The sequence below is a fragment of the Tachypleus tridentatus genome, chromosome 12, assembly GCF_004210375.1.
Source record: "Tachypleus tridentatus isolate NWPU-2018 chromosome 12, ASM421037v1, whole genome shotgun sequence".
Classification (NCBI taxonomy): Eukaryota; Metazoa; Arthropoda; class Merostomata; order Xiphosura; family Limulidae; genus Tachypleus; species Tachypleus tridentatus.
The window spans coordinates 93,320,178-93,334,042 of record NC_134836.1 but is presented as its reverse complement, the minus strand read 5'-3'; the positions used below and the strand labels follow the sequence as shown (position 1 = coordinate 93,334,042).

At 27.2% G+C, this 13,865-nt stretch overlaps 1 protein-coding gene across 2 annotated transcripts in view; it reads left to right on the top strand.

Annotated features, from left to right (window-relative positions):
- Positions 1-13,865, top strand: part of gcl (germ cell-less) — a 40,850-nt gene extending 26,985 nt beyond the window's left edge. Inside the window, exons 9-15 of one of the 2 annotated variants that reach the window (XR_013018473.1) lie at positions 830-958; positions 2,128-2,197; positions 3,047-3,122; positions 5,310-5,371; positions 6,920-7,097; positions 8,416-8,611; positions 12,626-13,865. Coding sequence is in view for 1 of the 2 variants with exons in the window: in XM_076471023.1 (XP_076327138.1) it covers positions 830-958; positions 2,128-2,197; positions 3,047-3,122; positions 5,310-5,371; positions 6,920-7,097; positions 8,416-8,547 (647 nt within the window). In the remaining variant the exon portion in view is untranslated. Of the gene's footprint in view, positions 1-829; positions 959-2,127; positions 2,198-3,046; positions 3,123-5,309; positions 5,372-6,919; positions 7,098-8,415 lie in introns of both variants that reach the window. The other variant, XM_076471023.1, reaches the window with a different exon arrangement.

The window sequence follows — 13,865 nt, the reverse complement described above, 5'->3', positions numbered from 1 at the left end:
TCTCACTGAATCTTTCCTCATAACATAATGAACAAGCCTATCTCTCTCTTTCTTTCTTTGACTTCCATCCTAATGTTTCATTTTCTTTCTCAAAGACTCAGCTTTCTCTGTGATAAGTCACTTTTCCATATGGCAATGTTTTGATCCCTTTTGCTCATATGTAAGGAAAAAATAAATAAATGCAAATTTGTCTGCAATAAATTTCATACAAAGTACTTGTGATTTCTTTGTTCACATAACAATTCCATTTATAGTATATGTTTGGATTCTTCAGCAGATAAATTCACTTTTTTTTTTAATTATTACAATTTTTCTCCACAAGGAAGACCCAGTTTGAAATTTTTCATTAAATTAACTTTACAACAATTTTAGAATCTTTATTGAAAAACTAATTTCATTGATAATAATAATAATTTACAAAATTAATGTATATTAAAATGGGAAAAAAAGACTATTTCTATATTAAAGAAGAGTGTTTAGGAAAACAATGTTATAAAATGAGCTCCTATTATTTTTTAAATTTTATCATGGATCTGTTTTACATTTTTCATTTTGGTAGTATTTAAAGCTGTTATTGACTTATTTCTTGAAATTAAAAAAAAAAAAGTGGACACATGCAACAAAAAACATTCTATATGAGATTCAACTGTAATGAAATTTTGGAAAGTGTCATCCAAACTGGACTTAAAAACTGTTGGAGGAAAATGTCAGTCTGGCTTAACCATAAAACATGTTCATTTGTCAGATGTTTCTTTTCCAAATCACTTCAGTTTTTTTTTTTTTATATTCTATTTGTGAAAAATTGTATGATTTATTTTGTATTTAACAGACAGGTACTTCCTAGATACTAAACGAGGGAGTCAGTATCTTCCTCCTTTTAAAGCTCTCCGTTTGCAGCATCTGGTGAACCACCATTTAGATGTGGAATTATTAGAAGCTGATCATATTGTGCCAATTGGTAGGTACTTTCTGTTCTGTTAATGTCATGAAAGTGAGGTAATTAGATACAAGATTTTGTTGCACGTTATCCCAAGTAAATAAATTAGTGCAAAAAATAGATGTAATTTATTTTAAACAAAGCGAGTTGTTGAATTGTTTTTCTCACTTTACATAATTATGTTCACAATAAAATGCTGTTCTAACATTCTATTATTTGAAATTGTACAACATATTCCAACATTTGGTCTAGTATTGAAATGACACTCTGGGGACAAACATTGAAAAAATTGTCAAATCTCATTTCCATATAGAACCACATATATGGGAAGATGTGGTATTTTAAAATTAACACATTTACTGAATGATTATCATTCTGTCAAAAACCTGAAATTTCAGATAATTAAAAGACCATGAATTATACTTGATGATAGTGTAATATCATTTTTAATGTATAATTATATTTTCAGGAAGTTAATCCTGAATGTAAATCTGGAGGGGTATTTCAACATATGCTAAGGCTGGCATTAACTTTAACTTCTGGTAAATCACTTACACATTTAAACTTTTCTTTGGAACTTTTTGATATGTTTTCATATGCAATTTTCAATATTTTTTTCATTTTTATTGTACAGAACAAAATGGTAATTTTTAATAGTTTTGTTTCTCTAAGTTGTGTGGAGAATAATGAAAAATGTTTAATTGGTAAAGTTATAACATATTTTCATTTTTCTAATTTCTCACTATTTCCAAATGATAAGCCATGTTATAAATATATATTTTTACCTTGTTTAAATTCTTATTATTTAGTAGACCATTACTAATATGTCTGACCTTTCCAGTTAAGTCATGTTTCTCATAATGGGTTGTTTTAGATGTGTGTGTTTCCTTATAAAGACATTTCTTTCAGAAGCAATAGTTAGTACGGAGATATGAATCCATGATTTTGATGAATTTGATGAAAAATTATATTAAATAGATAAAAACAAAGTTTTGAGTGTAAGTCATTTGATGGGCAAATATGGTTTAAAAGGATTTTTTGTTATTTTTTTTCTTTAATGAAGAATAATTTTAATTTTGAAGATGTATCTGTTTTGCTGAAATGTAAAAATTTTAACGTAATTTGTTTCATTATTGATTGATCCTTAAATGTATTTTTCTTTGTAAGTATTATTTCATAAAATATTTCAGAGTGGTTTTATCCAGTGTTCAAAAACCAGTGGTATCAAATGTTACGTATTGATCAGGGAGTAGACAGAGGGTAAGGTTTAGTGTTCTGCACATGTGAAAACTTAAACCTTTAAGAATGACTAACTTAATTTTATGTTTGTAAATGACCATTTTTGTAATAATTTATCAATGCATAATTCTTCAAATTCTCTCTCTAAAGATACAAGTTTTTAAGTCAATCTAGAAAAATATTTATAATAATTCCACATTAAAGAAATGTGTGATTTAAATATGTATGAAAACACTTTGAACAATTACAAATTTTTTATTAAACCACTTTTAACAAGTAATTATAGTTATCTCAGCTTTTCAGCACTTACACATGTAATACAATCATGTTTATACAATTTTTAAACATTTGCAGTGAATCTGATGAAATAAGCTTAGTTTTTATATTGGTATTTTTTGTTTAATATGAAAATATATTATGTAATATTCTATATCTTTGTTTGGTGTTTCAAGTTTGTTAAGTACAGAAAAATATAAGAAATGACTACAGTTACCAAAAATCATTGGTAAAAAGTATATTTAAGAGCAAATTTGAATTTGCCAATTAACTTTTCTTAAAGTATTGTTATAAGGAGACTTGATGTCCATGTTGCTGTTAGGATCTTTTCTTTTGTATTATGAAACATTATATCTGATTTTTTTTTTTACCCTTAAACAGCAGGAATGTTGTAGGTAGTAGCATTAATTGATAATGGCTGCTGTTTAAGGGTTAAGTACTGTTATTAATTTAAAAGAAAAAATAGTTTTGTATAATTTACAAAGTGTTTTCTCTGTTCAGAAATTCATTTCATGTACAATTTTAACATATTTTATACTTCAGTAAGATGTTTTGTTTCAGTATTTTAAGAGTTTTATACTATATATTTTTTAGACCCAAACAGTTATCGGAGGATGAATTTAATAGCCAGTGTTTAAGATGTGGACGCATTCTTGTGGCAGAAGGACAGGTATGATGGAAATATTAATGAAGTTGGTTTTATTAATAATTATTATCAATAAAATATCATTTTCATCTTTAGAGAATCTATTTTCAGATGTTTGTTTAAATTTGGTATTATTCGTCTGGAAGGTATGTTTTGTAGAATGGGTTGCTAATAACAGTTCACATCGAATATGATCTCTGTAAATGATTTCAAGAACTATAAAAGCTGGTTACTTCTAAATAGGTAAAACTAGATACTATGTCTACTTTTGTTATTTTAAAACTGATAACATTAAGGCATTGATGTTTACATTTTAGAAGTAAAAATTCTAAATTTCTTTGACAATTCATTTTACAGAATGGCTTCTGAAGTGATTTTAGTCCTGTATTTTATAGAAATGACACTTATCAACATGATTAGCAACATAATTTTATAGTTGTAAAATTTCAAAACTAATATAGACTGGTAATAAACTTAACTTAAAAGATGTAAAACTCACAGTTGAAGCCCTCCCCTGCTAGTATAGCGGTAAGTTTACACATTTACAACACTAAAATCAGGGGTTCGATTTCTCATGGTGGGCTCAGTTGATAGCCTGACGTGGCTGTGCTATAAGAACACACACACAATTGCAATAGGTATGTTTTTTTTAACATTTCTAAATACTACATCAATAAAATTACTACTGTATCACTACTTACTTTTTAAATACCCACTTAACTATCAAATATATAAAGCTTTTGAACCAGCTGCTTATGGGGTCATTTGCTTATATCAATTTTATTTTATCTTTAATAATGAGACCTGATTAAATAAAACATATAAATTACAAATACTTCCAATCAAACAAGTGTTTATGATAATACCAATTTCATCTGTTTTTTAGTTTAAATAAATTAATATGAATGGAATGAAGATTCAGGTGTTATGGTGACTTTATTACTAGGTCCTAATTCTTTGATTTTTAGTGCTCCAGTATTTTGTCCCATTTGTACAATACTTTTACAATTTTAGAACTGTTTCTCAGTGATATGTTCCTTTACATTTGTCTCTCATTATTGTTTAATATTCTTTGTAGCTAGTTTTTATTTGTTCTCCTATATGTAACATCTTGCAGTCTGATATACTATTTTATACACTGTGACATTACTATATTTGTAATTATTATGGTAACATCAGTAGGAAACTTTTAATATTGGTTTCTGTAGTAATGAATCAATTTAATTTTGGGTATTGTTAGTGAAAAATTAATTAGCTTGTGTTACAAATGAATTTAAAAAACACAAATTGAACATAAAAACTGAAAGCAAATTTTAACTATGATCTAATAATAAGTTTTTCTATCAAAGTTATGTAATAATGAAAAATATGATAAAGGTACCATGTATAAAACAAACAGGAAAATAGTAACTGTACAAGAAACATGAAAACTAGAGTCAAATATGAATGAATGTATGATTAAAAATGGGCAGAAAACAAATTTTAAAATGTAAAATTATTGGCTAGAATACAGAGAAAAGCTCCAACAAAAGAAAGCACTAAAATTCAAGTAATTAAGATCTTACATAATGAAAATGTCAAGATATCTTCATTTTTTATTAAGTTATATACATTAAAATCAAATAGAGCTATTTGCCATAAACACAGTTATTTGATTGGCTTTATTTGTAATTTGAATGTTGTACATAATTATGTCTCAGTGTTAGAGACAAAACATTGTACTGAAATAAATCTATGATCCCACAGATATTTGTTTCTAACACTACATATGCTTCTAATATGACTGAGTAAACCATTAAATAATGAACTTAATATTTGTTATGGTCTTTCATTTAATGTTTTTGCTATGGAAAGGAACTCCAGGCTAATTACAGCTATGTTCTTGTGTGAGGTGAAACTACATTTTATTTCAGATATTTCTTTAATTTCTTCAGTCCAAATCAGCTGTAATAATAAACAATCACAATACTTTTTATGGTGTTAATGAATCGTAAACTTGCATTTGATAGATGTATTACACTAGCAGATATTTTTACCTTTTATAATGAATGTTCTTTTAGTTAATTAATAATTATATTTTAAATTACGTGGTTACTATATGGGCAAACAACAAATTATTTCAAATAAAATGGAGTCATTACTATCTAGTGCTATAGATATTTTTTCTCCTTTTTTATAAAATAAATTATAATTGTTTGGATTTTTTTTCAGCATATCTGGCGATGGACTGGCTTTAACTTTGGACTGGACATTGTTGTTAGTTACATTGGCAGGTATAAACAATATTTTGTTTTTACAAAGAGAAGATATAACCTTATTTTTAATTCACTAAGTTTTGCTTTTTAAATTTTAAAATTTATTTGCATGTTTACTGCAGACAAGAGGTTACAAAAGGGGGAGAAATTAAAGTTTGGTTAAAAGCTTCTTTCTTTGCATATTTTTGTTGTATGTTTATGCTAAAAAAAGAAGCTAAGAATTACTGACATTGTAATGGATTTCTGTTAAATCAAAATTGAAACTAATTGATATCATGCTCTACATACATGTCTTGATGTGTGTTCACTACATTTAAATGTAGTGAAATGTTTTCATTGTAATGTAACAGTGTAATTGTTATAATGCTTTTTAGACCGTATTTAGACTTTTTTACAGTGTTATGTCAAAATATTGATTCCAAACAAATTTAAGTTATTTTTAGTCTATTAACTAGAATGAAATGAACAGGAGTAAAAAATAGAAAGAATAAAATTGCATAATGCAAAGCAGCTGTATTTATAAATCATTTCTGAATTATTTTTGACATTTATGATGTTTTATTCTGTTATACAACACTATAAGTTGGTCAACACTCATTTAATATTATGTGATTACTTAATGTCATCTATTGTGAACAGTATTGTAAAAGGTTTGTTTGCAATTATTTCTAGTTAATCAGAGGTTCAGTACTAATAGAGGACAAAAACAAAAAAGTGTATATAAAAATACATTTAATAAGTTTACTATTTGTATTTTAAAATTATCTCTGCTGTAAATCTAAAACCAAACGTCGTAATGATTTCAACGTCTTTTATGTAATGACATCCATTAGGTTATTTATTTGGTGTATGTTTATGGTTTTATATAGATGAATAAGTATATTGATTTGTTTTTAAAAAAAAAAGCTATTTAGAAGTAGATTTGGAAAAAATTAAAATCATCTATCGCATTCAGTTTGCGCAATTTTTATATATGAATTATTGTTTTCATACTGTTTTCTCTTCCATTAATTGTGTAAATACACAAAGAACAATTAATAAAGAATTCTGAACTTGTATTTTGCAATATGAAAGTGTTACAAATAGATTCCTTTGATTTTGAATGGTACAGAACTACACTTGTATTGCACTTTATTCAAATTGTTAGTAATTAAGGGTATCAATTTACCACTGTGTGAAGAAAATGTTAAAATATAATTAAAAATTAAATACATTTATACAAAATTTTGTTTATAATGCTTTAATAGACATTTGAGTTACTCTTCAAATAATATAATTTCATTTCTTTTTGTTATAAAATGTGTTTCAGTATGTGTTGTCATTTTTGTACTGTTAATGAGTTTTCTTTTTCTTATGCTAAATACTCTCATTAAACTTAGATATGTTTGATACTCTTAATTTTAGCTTGTTTTATTGCCTGGTGTATCCTAAATAAATATTTTAGGTATTCTCAGATTCAATATTTTGTTTAAAATTACCTTATTAGATTGTACTTCCCAAAGTTGTTAACTGACTAAACTGTAATGTGTTTTATTATCTTAAGTTTATTTGTAATACATATTGCAGGTCTCTCCGGTTTAAGCGTAATCAACATAATAGTGACCCACACCATCTTCATTCTGCATCTCAACCAAATAAACGTCACCTTATGTACAAACTAACAGTATTTTCTCAAGATGAGCAGGGACAACAAATCTACAGCACAACTACAGGCCTAAAAAATGTATCCCTTGGGAAGAAAGAGGCAAGAATACAGTTGGTTTAGTATTTGTTCATGGAAATAGTGATCTTGCTGTGGTCAGCCGTGGTTGAACCTAAATTAAATATGACTAGAGGTTGAAAATTTTAAGGAGGCACATATGATCTTGTTCAACATGCATATTTTATGAATAAAATTTAGTTTAAGATTCATTTTTGCTTCGTAACTGTCATATGAATTTATAAACATATCTCAGTACATTGATTTCTTTATTAAATCAAAGGTTTCTCCCACTTCCTCATGATTATTGGTCTAAAACTTTGTTTGGTTTGTATTTCACATCTAATTTACCATCAACATACTTGACACACAATATTATGCTTTTTTCAGTTCATATGCTCTTTTGTAAAATTGCATCCATTCAGTGTATGTTTAAGGAAAAATTTTAAGTAAAACACAAATTGGACATTACTTTTCTGAAGTTGTATTCTTAAAAACTCTGTTAGTAAATAAAAGAAAAACTTTTTCATCTTGACTTTCTTATTAAAATCACTAAGGAAAAAGAATTTGACAAGACAAACTGATTAGAGAATGTTTTTTCTACAAATAATTTTAATTCCAGAGAAGGGTCTGTATAATCAGGAGGTGTGCTTATTCCAGACAAAATTTGGAAATATCATTGTAATAGTGTTAACAATTTTCTAGCAGTGTTCTCTGTGATGACAACATATTACCAATTATAAACTTAAATAATAACTAAGTTCTACATTTTTTTTACATACTTAATAAAAATTCCCCTACAGTATTTCTGTATCTGAAATTAAAAAGATTTAAAAAATATGCTCTTTTTTTTTGACAAAATGCATGAATTGGATAAGAATCTGTGTAAAAAAAAAATTCTTTTGACTCAATTTTCAATTAGTAACTTGAATTTAGAAATAAACTTTAAAGTGTAAGCTACACAATATGAAGGTGAAAGTAAATCATTATTGCCAAATGATTTACCAAATGTTCTTTTCTGAAGTTGTTAAAGTATACTATAATGTTAGATGTTTTAAACTTTGAATAGAGTACATGCTGAAATGTAGAATATTAGTAAAGGAATTTTTTTAATTATTTGTGATTATATATTGATGGCACTTTGTTAGCATAGAAAGATAATACTTTTATGTTTAAAACTGGATACTAACATGGATCATTTATGTAATTATATAGTACTCTGAGAATGACATATAGTTTTTGTAAGTATTATTAAACAGGAGTTAATATATTAATTTAACACCAAATAGTATATATTGGATGTTAATATGAAATGAAGACTAACTCAATTGTACTTCTTTTCTGTATGTGATTTTTGAAACAGGAAGTTAAAGTGCTGAGTTTAGATAGAGAAGCCAAGTTTCCTTTGTTTGTTAGTGCCAGCTTTCTGGTGACAACACCACTTCATTTCAGTAAGCCAGGAGTGGACAGTGGTCAATCTCCAGCCATGTCATGACACATCACATCCACTTAGGGATTAAAGTGAATTTCAATCACATGAAGCAGCTTTTATTGACCAAGTGATAATCCTTTTTGTAAAATTCATACTTTAAAAAAAATGCATTGTTTTAAGCCTTGCATATAAAAATTAATAAACATATTACTGTACTATTTGTAAAATATCCTTACTATTCATTATAAAAACAATAAAAATGAATGAAACTTTAGATTTGGATATTGAAATATAATTAGAAAAATATAGTGCAGCATTCTATGGTAAAACCAAAAATACAAAGTTCTGGACACTTGAAAGGTTGACAGTTTTTCATCAGGAGCAACCTGAAAATGTTCTTATCTTCAGTTTGCTCCCAATGAAGAAAAGTCGACCTTTCAAATGTGCTCAAGTTACAGGGTTTTGCACTTTTGTCTTAAGTTGATTTTCTAAACTAATCTGTTTTTGTAACATCACTTAAAGCAACTTAACATGAGTGGCAAAAAGATTGTTTCTGTAGTTTTGTGTTCCCACATATTTGGGTAAACGTACCAAAAATATGTCAAAATAAGCATGGTTAGTTAATGTTCTTTAACAAAAAAGTGAATAAAAAGAATTTGGTTTGACTTTTCTAGAGAAACCTCATCCTGTTCATAAAGAATTAGAAGTATTCATTATATTAAAAGTTATATAACTTTCCATTATATTTTAGTGAGTAGGTTTATACCAACTGCATATAAAAGAAAAAGAAAACATGGATAGAAGAAAATTTGTAATCTTTGTTTAACACCTGATTCTGTGTTATCTTGCATGAACAAGAGTCATGAGATTTAGCAGTATTAGTATTGATGCTGCTTTGTAGCTGAAACGGTGTATTTGAGAATTTACAACTGTAGTATGGTATAATAAATTAAGAACTGCTTGTAATTTTGAAACATTAGTTTGCTTTGAAACACAAGCATACAAGAACAAGGTTAAGCCTTAACCCTATTAAATTCTTGCCTTATGACATTACTATACATAGTAACTCCAGACTCTACAGATAAAGTGGGTGGGAATTGCTGATGCTTGCACTTCGAAACCCTGACAAGTTTGAATTATCATAAGTACTGCAGTTTAGAATACTTTGGAAGTATTGTAACTAAACATTTTATTGCAAATAAAAATAAGTTTTGATTATGAATTATGTTAGTTTAAAACTAAGTTCAATTTTTTCAAAATCTGTGCATTTTTTTAGGTTTTTAGCTCCCAGTAACTCAGTGTTAAGTATGAAAGCTCTTAATGCTAAAAATTGGGTTTTGATACCCTTGGTTGGCATATCACAGGTAGCTCATTGTTTTGCTTTGTGCTTAACAACAAAGAAAACAAATTTTCAGTTTTCTGGATTTATTATTTCATAAGTAGACATTACTATTTGCTGTTATTTGCATTTCATTTCACACATTTAAGATGTTTAGTAGATTCCAGTGGTTTATTTTATTTGATATTTTAAAACACAAAGGCTGATTTGCCCCAAGTGGTACAGTTCCTGGTAAGAAACCTGAAGCCTGTAACAGCTTGACACATATGTTTATAACATTGTTTATGAGAAGTTGAATATATGGTTTACTTCATATGTTCGTTATAACTATAGATTGTATCAGAGCAATTGACCTAAATGCAAACATCATTTAGTTGGTGCCATGATCCTTCCATTTGTTGGTAACTTAATTTGTAATTAAAGTATTTATTATTGTTGATATTTGAAAATTGGTTTTAATGATAAGCATTACATTCATTATTGTTCACTAAACAAACTTGTAATCTTCAAATGAATTTACTCTTTAAAGTATCAAAAACGTAACTACTATTCTTCCAAAGAGAAAAATTATTGTGTGTGAGAGAGAAGCTATCATCCAGCATTTTTTAAAATTTAAAAAAGAAACAAATTAGGTTTAGGACAGATTTTTATAGTTTTGTGAAGAGAGTGTCAACTTTGCTAATGCTTTTTCCTCTAATTCAGCAAAATTCATTCCATGTTTTACATTCTAACTTGTAAGTTTGGTTATCATTAAAATATGTTAATCACTAGACATAGAAGATATACTGACTTGAAGTATTATATATATGTACCATGTCATATAAGAAGATGTACATGTTGAAGTAGGTTTATAAAGTTTCTTTGGGCAACATCCATGAGCATGAACATACATGTCATAAGGTTGTTACTTGCTAGAGAATTCCAAATCTTAAATTTTAGTTTATATTGCAACTATTGCTCTATTGTATTTTTGTTGGAGAAACAAAGCTACATATACGACAATTACATAACACTATGTAATCCAACATTTGTTTGTGGATAGTATGTGTTATTTCTTAATTGCTTATGTTGTAAAAGAACAGAAAATGACCATTATTCCCTTCAAACTTTGTTTTTGTGATCTGGATAATGAAATTGAGAAATTATCATATTTTCTGTGTAAAAATGGGCAAATTTGTACATTTTCATTGACATAAAGTCTGGATAAAACAACATATGAATGAAAATTTACATGTATTTATACAAAAGCTATACAAAAATGTTTAGAAGCGAGTAGTTTTTCGAGATTTGCGACTGTTATTTAAATCACTTTCATGTATCAGCCCCCAGTATAGTCTCCTATCATATTTTTGTTATATGCTTCCAGGTCACAAAAGCAAAGTTTGAAGAGAAAAATAGGTCTTTTTCCATTTGCTTTAGGCATAAGCAATTGGAAAATAACACTTTCTACCCAGGAACAAGAAAATTAAAAATTTTGTTATATTGTGTAGTTAAAGGTCTAAAAGTCCATTGTTCTCGCATTCTTTTGACAGTTCAGGTCTTCCTATCATTGTGAAACTAAATACATCTTAAGGTTCATGCCAGATGAAACTGATGAAAATATTTTCTTTTTTCAAAATTTGCAGTAAATACTAGGGACATTTTGGAAATGAGGTTCTCCAAATAATAATAATAAAAAAAAAATTCATTTCAGTCATTGTTTTGTCATTATAACTTTATCAGGGCTAGTAGTTATATTGTGTAGTTAAAGGTCTAAAAGTCCATTGTTCTCGCATTCTTTTGACAGTTCAGGTCTTCCTATCATTGTGAAACTAAATACATCTTAAGGTTCATGCCAGATGAAACTGATGAAAATATTTTCTTTTTTCAAAATTTGCAGTAAATACTAGGGAATTTAGACATTTTGGAAATGAGGTTCTCCAAATAATAATAAAAAAAAAATTCATTTCAGTCATTGTTTTGTCATTATAACTTTATCAGGGCTAGTAGTAGAAACAATTGTATTCTATAGCCTTCTAGTCACAACTTTGAGGTCCTTTAAATACATAACTTATCCTGAAGTAATTGAGGTAACTTTACTTGTGTTCAATAAAACATAGTTACCTGCAAATTCTCTCTCTAATGCATATGTTGTTACAGTACCAAATTCCTGTTACAGCTTTAGAACAAACAAAGGCTGTTGCATGAAACATTGCCCAATAATTTAATTTGTATGGTGTATTTATCCTTGTCCACGTATGTTCTAGCATATTCTTATGACCTTTTGTGGTGTGCTCTTGAATACTTTTTCTCATGTCAGACAACTTATTATTATCATAGTATTATATTATTGTGTCAAACCAATTGATTTCTTTCAGTGAAGTCACAAAATAAACTATTTTTTTATTTAATGATTAATTATTCTTTGTTTATATTTGTTATTATTCTTTATTTATTCTTGTCCATGCATAAGTTTTAAAACCTTAAATTATTTGGTTTAGGTAGTTTTAAATGATAATTTAGCTTGAAGTATTATAATCTTTCTACTTTGCATATCTAATTATAAGGAATGTATTTGGAAAGTCATGATAAACTATACTTGAATCTTTATTGACTGTTCCTTAATTATTTTACAAGTAAATTTGTTTGGTGATTAGTAAGTATAGCTCTTTGACAACCCATGTGGTAGAAGGTTATAGACACATTAAACAGAAGAAGAATGTATATTTAAGAAAGTACAAAAGTTAGTGTTTAATATTTATAAAGGTTATTTTTATTTTGTGTTGTAATTTGTGCACTGTTCAACAATTTCTTTTTCTTTAGGTTTGTGTGAGTATCTGTAACTCTCAAGAAAGCTGTTCTGTGTTATCTTCTGCTACCTAGAACTTTCTAAAATAGCATTTTTAACATCTTTAATTCACTGAATCTTTATAATTTTGGGACAGATGTTTTATTTGATAATTTTTTAATACAGTGCAAGCGCGTACCTTAGTAAGGCTGAGAACAGTCAGAATGCTGTTTATTTCAGTATATGGTATATCAGTTTGTGTAAAGAAAACAAAATGGAATAAAACCTGTTTGATGTAATTAATATAAACAGTGCTGTTAAAGTTTTTGAAATGGAATGTAATAGTTATTTTAAAGTAAATAGAAATGGTAGATCATTAATTGAGTAAAATTTGTAGGAGTCTGAGTGAAACTAAGTCTGAAATAAATTAAGAAAATTACTTTGATCTAGTTACAGAAGTATAAGATATCTTAAAACTTGGACAAAAACAAAATGTACTCTATAAAAAAAGATATTAAAATAATCTTAGTTTATCAAGCTATTTTAGCTATTAATTTAATGCAGAGGACAATATACTTAAGGTATTATTTTAAACTGATTTTAAAATATTATTCTGGTTCTAAATTATTACAGTTTACCTGAATATGTGAAGTGTAATACAAATATGAAGTGTTTAAGATCTTGGGGATTTATTTAGTTAGTAGATTGATTTGTATTTATTTAGTTTAATGTTTTTGATGTTATTATAAAAGATATCATATTGATTTTACCAACAAAGTAAAGAAAAACTTATTTAAAATGTTATCAGTCATGCCTAGTATAATCAGATGAGTTTTGAGTGCATTCTTGTGTTCTAAATGTGAATGAAAAATATTGTAAATGCTTGTGCATTTGACCGTAATAAAGATATGGTGTTTGTATGGTAAGTATTAACAAGCTAATATGATTATTTGTTTTAAGAAATGTAGTTGTCACATTGTGGTCAATCTTAAGGTTTTCAGAAATGTTTGTATTTATTTTTATGAGATAGAACTTTGTATTTGAAGCTCATTGAAAATGGCTTTATGAAGGTACTTAATGGTTTGAAGTTAGTGTGTTTCATGAACATGAGCTTGGACCCACACACATGTTATTCAAGTATTTTTTGTGTACATTCAAATAATATTTGAGATAAAAGAAAGTCATAATTTCTTTAGTATTCTCACTAATATAAGTTTTAGATTACATGTGGAGTTTAATGTTTTTATAAGATAATAAAAGTACCTATGTTTCATA